Raw genomic sequence first — 15,633 nt, 5'->3', positions numbered from 1 at the left:
TACATAAGTTTGCAATGGATCATTTTTAATACAATTCTACATGAGTTTGCAATGGTTAATTTTGCCTAGGATTCTACATGGGTTTGCAATGATTAATTTTTTATAGGATTCTACATGGGTTTGCAATAGGATAGGATTCTACATGGGTTTGCAATGGATAATTTTTGTTAATGGCGTGCCCTTAACTGGTCGCCTTTTTTTACCTTTTTTTAAAGGTGAGTTTTTAGAGATTAAATACAACTGGATGTGGGCCGTGTAAATCAGCTAAAGAATGGACCAAGGTAAATTTTATTACATTTTATTAGTGTTTTATATAAAGTTACATATATGTGATAAAATAGCGAGTTATATGTATAGTATATATATATATAGTTTTATGTTTTAGGAGCAGTATAATAATTATTAATATTAATCCCTGTTCTTTGATATCCATGTCCTCGTCCTCTTTCTCTTCCCCTTCTTCTTCCTCTGCTTCCTCGTATCCCGCGTCCTTTTCCTCCTCGTCCTTCTCTCATGGCAGATTGTACAGCTGCATCAATAAGACCTTTTAAATCTTCTCTCTGAAACAAAAAAGTAAATATAATATAGTAAATAATAATAAAAAACGTAATAAATTGTAATAATTGTAATAATTATTTTAAAAAGATTAATTTTTTTACATTATATATATATATAACAAAAATAAATATAACAATTATATTAATTAATAATAAATTATATTAAAACCGGAAAGATAATAAAATGACTTAATAAAAAATGTTTTAAAAGGATTATTTTGCATTTTTTCTAATAATATTGTATGTAAAATACAATTCTGTATATATGATTAATTTTATATTTAATATAAATTGTATTTATATAAAATGTCTAACTTACACTTAATGCTATTAGCGTTGACGCCTCCGTTGACGCTGGTACTGGTGCCTTCTCTGGTGCCGGTATTTCCATTAATGTCGACGCCAGTGCCGATGTCAGTGCTGGTGCTGATACTGGTGCCAGTGCTAGCGCCGGTGTCAATGCCGATGCCGGTGCCAATGCCGGTGTCGATGTCGATGCCTCCGCCGACATCATAGTTGATGACATCGTTGATGCCGATGTCAGCGATGCCACTGTTGACACAGTTTCTGCCGACATCGTTGATATCGGCATCAACGATGTCATCATCGGTGTTACTTGTTTTGTCAACGGAGAGAATTCCAATATTCTCTCTCCAGTTTCCTGAAAAAAAATTGTAAAAAATATACTGTATATGTATATAAATACTTAAAACAGGGATGCCGGTTGTCGGAAAATGAAAAAAAAGATAAATAGAAAGTGAGAGAGAAGGAGATATGTTTCGATATCGAGACACTACTCGCTGAAAAAAGATTCCGAATATAGAAATTTCATCGAAGCTTGCTCGCTCGTTCGAAAGAGTTCTAATTTTAACGTTATTATCTTAACAGTATCTTAAATAAGGCCTTTGACGAGCAATTATTATATAAAATTAAATATATTTATTAAAACATTACTATTAGTAGAGTTTTACAAAAATTAGTGTTACAAAATGTTATTATCTTGTATCTCGATAAAAGATCACGAGTAATTCCTTGAGCAAGCAAATCTGAAGGCTATTAACCGAAAAGAATGAAACGTAATAGATTTCGTAAAATATTGTTTTATCTCATTCGCTCTTATTTTCATCTCATTGTCGCTTTCTTTTATAAATATTACTCAAAATTATAATATTAATTCTATAATTACTATTCTAACATTAGATTATACCACACGACGTGAAACTTTTATATCATAAAAATTAAAAAATATTTTTAGATATGTGTTGCGTACTTACCATCGCAATATGACCCAACAGACAAATTTTGTCAGACCGACCAGGCTCACTGACTGAGGACTGACACGGACCACGGACGGCACGGACTCACGTCAACTGAACAACTGAAGCACATGTACTTACGCATGCTAGCATGTCCGCACTGTTGCCGATAATTTTGTCAGTCACGCACGCGCAGTACTGATTAAATTCAAGCGCGATAGATCGCGAGCAATAAAAAGACAGCCTTAACACAATATTGTTTCACTTTTTTTGTTCTTAATTTTATTTAAAAATCTTTTGATAGAAATATTAAAAAATAAAAAAATTAATTTGATAAAATAATATTGTAAAATAATAATTGTAAAAATAATAACATTAATTGTATAAAATAATATTAATAAATTAAATTAATACTTTTCATAAACATTATAAACAAGAGCATAAAAATTCAATTTATATATTTGAAATTAATTCGAAAATTTTGTCCAAAACTTATCTCAAATTTTGTAGGCAAATTACAAAAAGAATATTCTGTAACATATGTATAATTAATGTAGATACTGTGTTAATAGATTTAGTAATCGATTCTGTATAATGTTTATGTTTGATGTTAAATAACTATATTATGTACAATAATATTTGTTTTATATTAAACATCAAAAATAAAAGTCGTATACGCACACGCAATTAGTGTGAATAAATTGCAAAAATTCGTGAATAAATACAAAATATCATCTCAAAAACAAAATGAATCTTACTCAAACATATTTAATATAAATTATATAAAATAATACATTATTTATTTATCAATTAATACAAAATATATTGTAGAATATTTCATATAAAACCTTTAAATAATTAGATATCACGAGTTGCAGATAATAGTACAATAAATAAATGCACATAATTATATCACGAAATAATTAAATGTTTAATTATTGAGATCTATTTTAATTAAGGTTACTTTCATTTATTTTAGTTTATTTTTATTTATTATCGTTGTCTTAGTCTAAATTTAGTAAAAAGGCAGTGCAAAAGAGCTTTAAAGTAGGCAATATAAAGAGCAGTATCAATTATTTATTTATTCAGTTTAAAGGAAAGAAAAGGAATTTATCACGAAATAATAAAAAAATTAAATATTTATTCTAGAGTTAAATATTAAAATATATAAAAAAAGAATATAACATTTTTTGTAGAATATAAAAATAAACTTTATGTTCTATAATTTTCTGATACTTATGATTGTATTATTAAAACAAACTGAATATAAGTAAAACAAAATTGAATAGAAATAAAAAATGCAAGTACAAAATATAGCAGAATATGTAATTAAAGATGATATAAAAAATTTACCGCTGTTGCTTATCCATAAATGATATCTGTTATCAGTCTGCAATGGGAATCTATATAAACGTTTTCCTAGAGATCTTGAACTCGTACAGTTTTTATACATGCACTTATCGTAAAAAGTATCTAAACGGCACTGATTAGACGATTTTCTTTATTTTTTATAACTATTGTTATTTTTTATAATATTATTGAAACGTGAACAATTTTGCACTTATCAGAACAACGCACTTCGCACACAAACACAAAAAATCCTTTACAGATAATTTTGCGTGTAAAATCCTTTACGGACAATCGCGAAGCACGACTAACACAAAACAGCGCGTATACTTCTCTCACGAGATTATCAAGATAGAGAGTGATACGTCGACTCGCAATTGCTCGCAATATGATCTCTTCCCTCCTCTACCCTACCACACATTCAGATGTTCTTTCCGAAAATTCTTACAGATTCTTACGGATATCTCAATATCGAAGTGTGTGTATGCGTATGCGCATGTGTATATCTGTACACGAGCATTTATTTTGCCATGCAATTTTCTTAATTTACTTTTTCGAGAAACTTTCTTTCTATGGTACTTTAATTCGCAAAATTCGGGACACCTTATATATATATATATATATATATATATATACATTTTTGTACACGTGGTATATGTATTAAATAAAAAATATTAATATACATATATTATATTATATAACAATTTTTGTATAATTTAAAGTATAAAGTATATTTAATTATTCATTTAATTTCATTTAAATATAAAATATTATTAGAAATTTTTTTTATGATAAATTATTTTTCATAAGTTTTATTTTTTTTATTATTTTTATTTTATAATATTATGTTAATTTTTTGTTATTTTTATACAAATATATTTATTTTATTTTCAATATTTATTTTCTTATTTTTTTTTATATTTTTTGTGCAATCAATTTAATTTTCAGGGATGTTATTTTTGTAAATGAATATAAAATTATTGAAAATATTTTATAAATACAATTGATTTATTATTTCTTATTTTTTATTCATTTACAATTCTGAAAAAAAAAAAAAAAAAAAAAAGAAAACATATGGTCTTGAACTCTGATCTTCGTCGTATTCTGGTCTATCAATTGTGGATGTAGCACGGACATGAACTAAATTTGGCTCTTTTACCGACATCGAAAGTGGATGTGGCCATGTAGTTCCAGACGCTCGTAAAATGGATGTACGTGACGCTAGTGAGCAGCCTAGAAAAAGCGTTTGACGAAAAACGGCGGCGTGGCCTCTCTCATTCTTCTCTCTGCTAGAGTCCCGCATTTCCGCGCGTTCCGTTCCGTCTGTTTTGATTGCCTTATATTACATGGAGCACATTTTGAGCGGAAAAGCGGAACGGGGAATTATAAAATATTAATATTTAAGGGTCGACAGGTCGGTCGGCCAAACTCCGAATTGATGTTGGAGACCTCGCGCGGTGACAACGCGAAACTCCGATTTCAGTGTTGCCAACGCCGAGAAATCAATTCTCGGGTTTTATGTAGTGGTGCATGTCTGTACACGTACATACACCATTGCATTGCTCACGCGGACGCACCGTAGAGAGACAAGGACCGATAATCACGTGTTCTCCTTGTTCCTCTACCGTGCCGGTATACGCGAGATGCCGCCTGAAAATGCTTTCTGGCCTTCCGTAGCAGTAGCGTAGCAAGGCTAATAAGTACCTACTTTTTATAAATTTTATATATCCTTATGCACATATGTGCGTATATATATATATATATATATATATATATATATATATATATTATATAAGGGATATGTTGATTATTCTTGATTTCTTTTTGATTATTGATGCTATTGTATAATTTGCTCCAATAACTTGTAACGTGAAAGAACGTACCGTTGAGTAATATATAATCGATCAATGCAAGGATGTTCAGTATATCATCCAGTAAATTAGAGTTCAAATATATCAATATCAATTTTTTTATAATACAATATATATATATATATATATATATATATATATATTGGAATATAGAAAAATGATAAAATATATTTCGGCGATTTAAAAATTTTTAATATATTGAAAATATTTTTACTACATATATATAAGTGTAAAATAATTCAGAAAATAAATTTAATAAAAATCTACATACCAGCTGTTTGCATGTGTGAAATTGATTTATTGAAATTTATTTACGGAAGTATTTTGCATTTATATATTTATAGTGTGTGTAGTTGTAAAATGATTAAAATATTTTCAATATCAAATTTTTAAGTTTATCGCTATATAAAAAATATATTTCTATGATTTTCTATATTCTAATATATTATAAAAAAATTGATATTGATATATTTGAACTCAAGTTTTTTACGTGATTAAATATTCTTGCATTGAGCCATCATACGTTACTCGTAAGTTCTTTCATATCTGTATATATATATATATATATATATATATACACTTATATATATATATTATATATATATAATATTTTATTTATTTATAAAATACATTTTTAATTCATATTTGTTCACGAACGCGCTGCGTGAGAGGAGGTCGCGCTGCACTAAGGCTAAGTCACTCTCTTTTGTATAAAGAATTTAATGCTTAAACACACGTAAATACAGAACACTCAAACAAGACTTATAACAACTGTTAATAATTTCACAGGAAGAGAACGTAATCGAGATCAGGGTACAAAATAAGCGGTGGTCGTCAACGAATTTTGCGGTTTATCTATCAAGCGGTTACGATATGCGGTTCACAGCGGAAAAGCGATAAAAGCTGCACGCCGAATGTGGGCTTTTCCTTTATAGGTTTTCAGGACGGAACCCACTCTTACGTAAAGCGCCAATGATCTCGAGTATTTTGAATATTGCGCGGAGTGACCTGAGCGCATCACTCGTGATTGGCCGCTGTAAAATTAGACTAAACGCGTGTTCTAAGAAGGCATGCGTAAGCGGGCGATCGCGGTAATTATTGGTTAATCGAGGCGTCCCGTGAGAATTCGCGCATGCTCGCTGTAACCGGACTATTCGGCGGAACGGTTACAGTACCGTTAGTTGTTGTTAGTTGATAGGTTTTTTTTGTGACAGATTGATTTATTACATGGTTTTTTTTCCTTGAAATACATATAAACTATGTCTCTATTTGTTATGATTTTCAATCGACCCGTCTAGAATATTCGATTAGGCGTTTCAAACATCCCGCCCGCCTTGTCGCGCAGTGACAATATACCGACGAGTTTCGGCCGTGGAATCACAAGTCGATCGTGATCGATGGTGGGGCGCGCGCGCTGGCGCGGTGACAAGCACGTGGTGATCGCGTGACTCGAACAGCTGAGTCGATGGGAACACGTGGTGATCGTATTGTGCGGATCAATCAGCTGAGGCAGAAAATGCGGGTTTGACGTGGAATGGCGAGTGTGTAATGCAGTGCGGTGAGGGACTGGTGAATGTTTACGGGCTGACGGCCGGCACGTCCGCGCTGTTTATGCTCGAAAGGGGATCCGCGCGCGGCAGCAAGACGAGCTTGACGAGCGGGCGCACAAGCTCAGAAGTGGCGGTGCGGATTGTCACCACGCGGACGATACCGTCGTTCCCGGGATGCAACCTCGTGATCCGGGCGAGAGGCCATCGGGTCGGGGGGGTGAGCTCCGAACGCAGGATGCAAAGATCACCGACGTGGGGTGCGGCCTCGGCCTTGAGCCACTTAGTGCGTGGATTGAGTCCGTGGATATATTCCTTCGACCACTTCCCCCAGAAGTGCTCTCTCATTTGCTGGAGGTGTTGCCATCGTGATCTCGTGTCTCCACGTTCGCCTCCCTGCGGTGGCTCAGGGATGGCGAGAAGGGGCGCCCCGATCAGGAAATGTCCAGGAGTTAGTGCTGAAACATCGTCTGGATCGTCCGAGAGTGCCTGCAATGGTCGAGAATTGACGCATGCCTCGATTTGAGTGAGGAGGGTACTCAGTTCTTCGAAAGTGAGGGTGGTTTCGCCTATCACCCTCCGCAGATGGTACTTAGCTGACTTGACTGCAGCCTCCCATAATCCACCGAAATGCGGAGCCGCCGGCGGATTGAAGTGCCAGCGGATGCCTTCCTTGGCGGCTGCGCGTGCGATTCCTTCACCCTCCGAAGACGCTGCAATAAAGAGTTCCCGTAGGGTGCGGTCGGCTCCGACGAAGGTCGTGCCGCAGTCGCTGAAGATGTCGGCACAGAGACCTCGTCGAGAGACAAATCGACGAAGGGCGGCGATAAAAGCTTCCGACGAGTAGTCCGATACGAGCTCTAGATAGATGGCCTTCGACCAGAAGCAGATGAAGAGTGCAATGTAGCCCTTGTAGGCGCGGTGGCCGCGACCTTTGCTGGTCCGAATGAGGATTGGTCCCGCGTAGTCCAGTCCAGTGCGGAGGAATGGTCGCGTTGGCGTGACCCTGCTGCGTGGCAGACTGCCCATGGGTGGTTGTGGTGTCGTCGCTCGCCACCTTGTGCACGTGACACAGCGATGAAGCCGCTGTTTTACCGCTGCACGTCCTCGGGGTATCCAGAAACGCTGTCGAAGCAAGCCTAGGGTCAACTGCACCCCTCCGTGCAAGGTCCGGCGGTGATGAGCATCGATCAACAGTCGAGTCAGCCATGAAGTTGTTGGCGCAATCATCGGATGTCTCTCGTCCTGTGACAAGAGCGAATTTTTTAAGCGTCCTCCTACTCTCAACACGCCACGTGTATCGGCGAATGGAGCTAGTTTGGCCAACGGACTGCGTGTTGCGACAGTGCGGCCTGCAGAAACAGCGGTGACCTCGTCAGGGAAGTGGAGTGCTTGTACCTCTCGTAGCCAGTGTGATAGAGCTCCGTCTAATTCGTCTGCGGTGGGTGGCTGTCCAGGGGTGACAGTTGGTGCAACAGTGCGAAGCCAGCGACGACACCAGACTGTGACTCGTAGCAGGTGGTTCAACGACGAGAAGCGGAGGAGGAGCTCAGGTTCCATGACGACCAAGCTCCTCGTCATCAGGCTGCCGGCTCGTCTCTCGATAAGGTTGTCTTCTCGGGTGTCCACTTCGGTGAGCGGCCATGCCGCCTCTTCCTCCAGCAACCAGGTAGGTCCTGTCCACCATAACGTATGATTTACCAATTCCAACGGACTAATACCCCTCGATGCACAATCCGCAGGGTTGTCTCGACCAGCCACATGTCTCCAGAGTGCGTTCGGCAGTAGGGTCTGGATGTGAGACACCCGGTTGGCAACGAAGGTCTTCCATCGCGAGGCGTGTCCCTGGATCCACTGGAGCGTGACCTTCGAGTCCGTCCACAGATGCGTGGGTGCATCTCCCAAGTTGAGCGTGCGTTGCACATGCTGAGTCAGTGTGGTGAGTAAGGCGGCGGCGCAGAGCTCGAGTCTCGGCAAGGTCACTTGCCTGACAGGTGCCACCTTGCTCTTGGCCATTAGTAGTGTCACTGACGTTTCATTTTTTCCAGCGATGCGGAGGTACACGGCGGCAGCATACCCGCGCTCGGACGCGTCGGCGAAGCCATGTAGCTGCAGCGATGAGTCCACATCGCCCGTGCCGAGCCAGCGAGGCATCCTCAGGCGGTCGAGGAGATGGAGGCCACCCAGCAGTTGCTGCCAACGATGAGCGTCGGCTGGCGGCAGTTGAGCATCCCAATCTAACCCCTGAAGCCACGTAGTTTGGATGAGGATCCTTCGCGCGGATGACGACAGGAGCGAGCCAACCCAATGGATCGAAGAGCCGTGCGGTTTCAGAGAGAACCCGTCTCTTCGTATATTTCTCTACGGACGGTGGAAGCAGTGTGAAGGAGAACTCATCATCTTGAGGATGCCATCGAAGTCCTAGCGTTGAGTGACTCTCTCCTTCCCATGCACGCTGGGACTGCTGCATACGATGATCCTGAGGAACGCCAGTTAGGATCTCTTCGTGGTTGGCTGCCCATTTTCGTAACGGGAACCCGCCCGCCTTGCAGAGGTTGCGTAGCTCCTCCTGAAGCACGATTGCTTCGTCGAGCGTGGTTGCTCCGGTGACTACGTCGTCGACATAACAATCCCGTCGCAAGGCCACCGAGCCGCGAGGAAAATGTTCTTCCTCGTCCTTGGCCAGTTGCTGAAGAGTCCGTATGGCGAGGAATGGAGCGCAACTGAGGCCGTAGGTGACCGTCCTCAGTTGGTATTCATGCACTTCATCGTCAGGAGAGTGCCGCCACAGGATCGTCTGGAAACTGCAGTCGTCTGGATGCACGAGAATCTGCCGGTACATTTTTTCTATGTCGGCGACGAAGACGTAGCGGTGTTGACGCCATCGGAGCAGCACGTCGGCTAGCGGCGGAAGGAGGTTTGCGCCGGTGTGGAGGTGCGTGTTCAGCGATTCCCCGGCTCGTGTTCGCTGCGATCCGTTGAACACGACTCTCAACTTGGTGGTGGTGCTGGATTCCTTGAAGACCCCATGATGCGGTAAGTAACACTTGCCCTGCCGGTCAGTCGACGCCGTGGCTAACTTCGTCATGTGTTGTAGGTCCTCGTACTCGCGCAGGAAGCTCCGGTAGAGATCACCAAAGCGAGGGTCCTGGATGCAGCGTCTCTCCATGGCCATCAGAAGACGTTCCGCTGGCTTGCGAGTCTCCTCCAGTTTTGTCGGTGGTGAGGAGAACGGCAACCTCACCATGTATCTCCCAGAGGCAGTGCGAGTGTGACTGCGCACAAAGAGCTCCTCGCTCCCTTGTTCGTCGGGGGTGAGAGACGTGACAGCGGTGGGCTCCTGTTCCTGTTCCCAGAATCGACGCACCAGGTCAGCGAGGTCGTAATCAGCGGTGATACGGAGCGTGCGTCGGTGATCCTCGGTTGCTGCTGCATCAGATCCCCCGGAGAGAATCCAACCCAGGATAGTTTTCTGGGCGATCGGCATTTCTGGACCGCCCTTGCGTACGCCCTCCTCAATTATGAAGGAGCAGACCTCCGCTCCTAGGAGCAGTTCAGCCGGGTCGTCGTCCTGGAAGTTGGGGTCGGCCAGCTGAAGTCCCTGGATATGAGGCCAGCGTTTATCCGTCTTTGAGGTGGGGCCCTGTGTCATCACGAGGCGCGGCAGGATATAAGCCACCACGGAGAGCTCGGCGTTGGTCACGTCTGACGTTACCTTCAACGTGATCTTGCCGCGGATTGGTCCTGGGCGGGCTCCTCCGACCCCGGAGATGGATAGCCCCGTGTGCGCTCGAGGTAGTCGCAAGCGTTGCGCCACTGTCTCGGAGACAATGGATAGCTCGGAACCCTGATCGAGCAAAGCTCGCACTGAGTGCGGAAATCCATGCCTGTCAGCGATGTGGACGCGCGCAGTTGCTAAGAGGACGGCCTTTCGATCCTCGTTCTGATGTGTAGCGGCTAGTGTCGTGGCAAGTGTGGAAACTGATGCGGTGGCAGGAGTGTTGACCTCCGACGATGAAGGCGTGGTGGATGCCCCGTGCAACATCGTGTGGTGACGTGCGTTGCAAGTGAGGCAGGCCTTCTTCGATTGGCACCGTGAGATAAAGTGGTTCCCCAGGCAGTTGTAGCAGAGCTTGTGCGTTTCCACGAAGGCTCTGCGTTCCGCTGAGGACTTGGCCTTGAAGTCTCGGCAGGCCATGAGGGCGTGTTTCTCGCGACACAGTGCACATTGTGGGGTTATCGGTCCGTGCTTAGTGACGTGGGATCTCGCGCTTCGGGTTGTATCTCCTGAAACTTTGGTGACTCCCTTTGGTCGTGCGGCGTTGAGCGTCAGAATTCTGCGGCCGATGAAGTCGAGAAGTGTCTCGTGTGATGGTGGTTCAGTGGATCCCGATGTGGATGATTCCCATTCGAGACGGGTGGTTGAGTCAAAGAGTTCAGTGACCAAGTAATTGAAGAGGTCCATCCCGTGCGTGTCGATCGGGCGACCGATGCTCTCCTGCGCGTTGACGACGGTGGTGACGACGTTGTGGATGCGGCTCAGCTCGTCGGCGGTATCTCCCTTCATCTTGGACACATTGACGAATGCGGCAAAATTGGAGCGGATGAGTTCTCTTTTATTCTCGTAGTGTTTACTCAAGATCGCCCAAGCGCGATCGTAATTATCGCCGATGACAGGTAACGATCTGATTAATTTTTCAGCTTCTCCGGTCACACTTGAGCGCAGGTGATGAAGACGCTCAATTTTTGAGATTGACCCATTGTTCCCGACAATGGAAAGGAAAAGATCCCTGAAGGATGGCCAATCTGCGTAGGTGCCAGAGAACTGTGGTACCTTGATGCGTGGCAGCGAAGATCGTGATGCGACGTCGGTGGCTGGACGCATGGGCGTCGATGCGAATCCCTCGGCGTAGTCATCCAATGTGCTCCGCTGCGTTACGTACAGGTTCTCGGTATCTTCGTGTAACCCTGATTTGAAGTAATCGCTGTCACTGAACCTTTCTTTCAGCGCAGCGCGGATGAGGTCGTGCTGAGCCTCAAATTTCGTCCAAAGCTGGTCGAGGATTCGGGTGCGTGTACTGACGGCACTGGAGGTAATGTTGGCGTTGCCCAGCTTCCTCAAATATTCCACTGAGCGTGAGATGCGGACGTGGATCTCCCGTTGGCAGTCGATCAACGTGCCCACCTCCATGTTGATGCACGCACTCTCACTAGCCGCACGAAAAATCGCGTTCACGAACTTGCGGTTGCCGGTGCGTGTGCTCCGGCTCGAAGGACCAAATTTATGTTCACGAACGCGCTGCGTGAGAGGAGGTCGCGCTGCACTAAGGCTAAGTCACTCTCTTTTGTATAAAGAATTTAATGCTTAAACACACGTAAATACAGAACACTCAAACAAGACTTATAACAACTGTTAATAATTTCACAGGAAGAGAACGTAATCGAGATCAGGGTACAAAATAAGCGGTGGTCGTCAACGAATTTTGCGGTTTATCTATCAAGCGGTTACGATATGCGGTTCACAGCGGAAAAGCGATAAAAGCTGCACGCCGAATGTGGGCTTTTCCTTTATAGGTTTTCAGGACGGAACCCACTCTTACGTAAAGCGCCAATGATCTCGAGTATTTTGAATATTGCGCGGGGTGACCTGAGCGCATCACTCGTGATTGGCCGCTGTAAAATTAGACTAAACGCGTGTTCTAAGAAGGCATGCGTAAGCGGGCGATCGCGGTAATTATTGGTTAATCGAGGCGCCCGTGAGAATTCGCGCATGCTCGCTGTAACCGGACTATTCGGCGGAACGGTTACAGTACCGTTAGTTGTTGTTAGTTGATAGGTTTTTTTTGTGACAGATTGATTTATTACATGGTTTTTTTTTCCTTGAAATACATATAAACTATGTCTCTATTTGTTATGATTTTCAATCGACCCGTCTAGAATATTCGATTAGGCGTTTCAAACAATATTCAACCTGAATGATATTTTCTATATGTTTTATGCTATCCTCCGATCTATCCCTAACAAATTAGGAGGTGTAATTGCATTATTATCATCAATTATTATCTTATATTTTTTACCTCTAATTTCTATAAAATTTAATTCATTATCATTTTATCCTTTAAATCTATATTTATTTTGAATTTTCATTAATATTTTTATTCTATTAACATGAGCAGGAGCTCAACCTTTTATCATTATTAGACAAATTTTATCATTATGTTACTTTCTTATTTTATCTTATTACCTTTCCTAATAAAAATTTGAGATTTAATTATTTTTAAATAAATATTTTAAAATTTATTATTATACATAAATTTAAAATATTACAAATAATTATATTCAATATTTAAATTTTTATAAATACTATTAAATTAAGTTTAATAATCTTGAATTTAGTTTATGTTTTGAAACATATTAAAGAATTTTAAGTTTTCTATTACTTTTAAACATTTAATTTTTTTTACTAAATTATATTAATAATATAAATTTAATCCAAAAATTAATAAAATATAAACCAAAATTATTGGTAAAATAATTTCCACATAAATATATTAATTATCATATTGTATTCGAGGAAGTATTCCATGTATAAAAATTACTATTCTACATAAAATATAATTAAAATAAAAGTTAAAATTATTGAATATTTTAATAAATTCCTAAATATTAAATTCTAATTAATCTAAAAAAATAATTATTCCATATTCAGATAAAAAAATTAATGTAAACCCACCCTAAAATATTCAATATTAAATCATCTGACACTCACTTTCGATAAATCTATAGGACTTCGATTTAATTCAGCTAAAATCCTAATAACACATCACTACCAGGATATAAAAACTACTATTATCATAATAAATTGCTCATTATAAAATCAAAAAAGAAATCTCTCCCGTTAATTAATATATACTTACAATATAAATAAATCTTACTTTTATATAATTTTGTGAAACTGATCGTAGTGCTATTGCTCCTATTATTTTAAATAAATCGAATTAGCTGATCATCCCAAAAAATATAACATACCCGCCTAAATAGTTTATAAAACAATATTAATACAATAGAATAATTTAAAATAATATTTAGTATGTAAAGGAATACTAATCATATTATTATTAAAACCAATCTAATTATAGGACATAAATAAAAAAATTATAATTAGATTTAACTCTACATAAATAATTCTTTATTAATATTTAATACGCATCATAAGAATTGAAGAATCTCCTATAAATCCCACCCTCATTCGGTTCCTTTAACGAAGTTGTAACATATCTTAAATTTTTTCGTTTCCAATAAAGTTAAAAAAGCTCCCCCAACTAAAAATTAATAACAAAATTAACATCTTATATATTTTAACGCCACATAAAATATAATCTTAAATTTTTGACAAATTATTACTGTATAACTTTTTCTATTATACATCATTAAATTCTAAACATTTTAATACACTAATTTTGCCAACGTAATTTATATTTATTTACATTATTTGATCAATTAACTTTATTCTTAAAACAAATATAATTTAAAAAAAAGTCCTTTTGTACAAAATTTCTTAATTGTTTATAGATGAAACCGATCTGGCTTACCACCGATCGGAACCAAATCATGTAACTTTTATTAGTCGAACAGACAAAATCTTAAACGTCTTTATTTAATTTTTATTTTAATTCAACTCGAGGTCGCAATCATTTTTATTATATGATCTTTCTTTCTAAAACTATTAACGCTAATTTCCCTAAGTATGAATTTTTATAATTACTTAAAAAAAAAAATTTCTTAATTTTACGAATCAATCCTTTATACAAATTTCTTATTAAATGTTAACATTATCTTTAAATTAATAAGTTTATTTATTTAATTATCCTCCCAAGAAAATATAAGCTTAAAATAAATTTTATTTCCTCAATAAAAAAATTATATTATTGAATAAGGGTCTTCTCGTCCCTAATTTCTTTTAATGAATTTTTAACGTTAAAATTAAATTTAATCTCAAATTAAAACAGCTTTAAACATCATTCCTCATTCCAGTTTTCACATTTAAAACAATTGATTATGGCTACTATACTTTGCAACCGTCAATATACTGCGGCTATTTAAAAATCAACCGAGCAGAATAATTTTAAAATTATTCAAAAAAAAACCATGTTTTTGTTAAACAATAAATTAATGAAATTAATGTGTATATGCATTACACTTTTCAATACAAATATTCTCTTAATTTGGAACGAAAATTATAAATCACTTATGCGTAACATATATTTTTTGGACTCCTAAATAAAAATATATTATATGATTTTGCAAAAAATAAATAAATATTTTTTATTCGAATAGTCGCACTGCTCCTTTTAGCTGAATGTTTAGAAGCAATGAAAAAAATCGCAGGATCTCGAAAATTTAAGTACATTACTAAGATTTTTTTTTATATGATATAAAAAAAATATATGGTAGATAAATTGATTTTTTATTTTTTTTAGTAATTTTTAATTACACACACCAACCCCCAAATAGATATTCTTATATGTAAAATAGTTTTTATTTTTGTTCTTTTATGTTATGTACATATGCATACTATTCAAAAAATCAAATCTATGATGCTTTTTTGCTGACATTATCTCTCAATATTTACATCCGTGTTCTAACGTATTAGTGTTTGTACCTCCTGGACGCTACTACATATGCGATGTAAAGAGAGACAAGATGGAATGATGCCCACTCCTTGTCACATCACATGTTAACCACAGAATTTCCCCTGCTCCTTATGATCTCGTGAGAAATCTGATCGTCCAGATATTTCATAAATAATGAACTAACTTCGTGAATTTTTTTAATATATTCTTTAATAAAAAGCAGTCTCTAAAGGCCGGTTTACATTTTCGCTCTTAAAAATTTATAATAATATCGGACTCGCGGCTAACCACCGTAACCCGTTCCTAGCTGTGCATTCCCCCAAGTTTTATTAAAAGTTTTATTTTTATCTTTTTTTTCATAAAATAGCTCTTTAGAGGACTCCACTGAGCTTACTGATTAAGAATATCCCTCATTTAATAAG

The 15,633-nt window shown here is 38.5% G+C and overlaps 3 protein-coding genes and 1 long non-coding RNA gene across 5 annotated transcripts; 1 reads left to right on the top strand and 3 right to left on the bottom strand.

Annotated features, from left to right (window-relative positions):
- Positions 1-282: 282 nt before the first annotated feature.
- On the bottom strand, positions 283-3,300 carry LOC114930402 (uncharacterized). Of its 2 annotated transcripts, none has more exons than XM_029302163.2 (3): positions 3,167-3,300; positions 877-1,218; positions 283-560 (listed from the first exon to the last, which is right to left on the bottom strand). In XM_029302163.2, coding segments are annotated over exons 1-3 (444 nt in total). In that variant the 5' UTR covers positions 3,267-3,300; the 3' UTR covers positions 283-558. The 2 variants fall into 2 exon arrangements, 1 of the variants encoding a protein (XP_029157996.2); XR_014926203.1 differs by lacking the exon at positions 283-560 and adding an exon at positions 1,832-1,935 and having other exon boundaries at positions 1,154-1,218; positions 3,167-3,226.
- A 3,308-nt stretch (positions 3,301-6,608) lies between these two features.
- On the bottom strand, positions 6,609-7,808 carry LOC146720124 (uncharacterized). The gene has a single exon (XM_085489029.1). The coding sequence runs from the start codon at positions 7,806-7,808 to the stop codon at positions 6,609-6,611; it is 1,200 nt and encodes a 399-aa protein (XP_085345155.1).
- A 313-nt stretch (positions 7,809-8,121) lies between these two features.
- On the top strand, positions 8,122-8,842 carry LOC146720123 (uncharacterized). The gene is made up of 3 exons (XR_014926202.1): positions 8,122-8,247; positions 8,321-8,517; positions 8,627-8,842. It is a non-coding gene; the product is annotated as an uncharacterized LOC146720123 (long non-coding RNA).
- A 727-nt stretch (positions 8,843-9,569) lies between these two features.
- On the bottom strand, positions 9,570-11,769 carry LOC146720122 (uncharacterized). Its single transcript, XM_085489027.1, has 2 exons — positions 9,659-11,769; positions 9,570-9,594 (listed from the first exon to the last, which is right to left on the bottom strand). The coding sequence occupies exons 1-2, from the start codon at positions 11,767-11,769 to the stop codon at positions 9,570-9,572; spliced, it is 2,136 nt and encodes a 711-aa protein (XP_085345153.1).
- Between the last annotated feature and the right edge of the window lie 3,864 nt (positions 11,770-15,633).

The sequence above is a fragment of the Nylanderia fulva genome, unplaced genomic scaffold (genome assembly GCF_048542155.1).
Source record: "Nylanderia fulva isolate GAGA-0341 unplaced genomic scaffold, ASM4854215v1 Scaffold774, whole genome shotgun sequence".
Taxonomy (NCBI): domain Eukaryota; kingdom Metazoa; phylum Arthropoda; class Insecta; order Hymenoptera; family Formicidae; genus Nylanderia; species Nylanderia fulva.
This window is presented reverse-complemented; position numbering and strand designations above follow the sequence as displayed.

Coding starts and splice junctions, on each gene's coding strand:
- LOC146720124 (XM_085489029.1), bottom strand. CDS start 7,808: ATGATTGCGCCAACAACTTCATGGCTGACTCGACTGTTGATCGATGCT.
- LOC114930402 (XM_029302163.2), bottom strand. CDS start 3,266: ATGTATAAAAACTGTACGAGTTCAAGATCTCTAGGAAAACGTTTATAT. Junction 1,219..3,166: donor TTTATGGATAAGCAACAGCG/GTAAATTTTTTA, acceptor ATTTTTTTTCAG/GAAACTGGAGAGAGAATATT.
- LOC146720122 (XM_085489027.1), bottom strand. CDS start 11,769: ATGGAGGTGGGCACGTTGATCGACTGCCAACGGGAGATCCACGTCCGC. Junction 9,595..9,658: donor GACCTACAACACATGACGAA/GTTAGCCACGGC, acceptor GGGGTCTTCAAG/GAATCCAGCACCACCACCAA.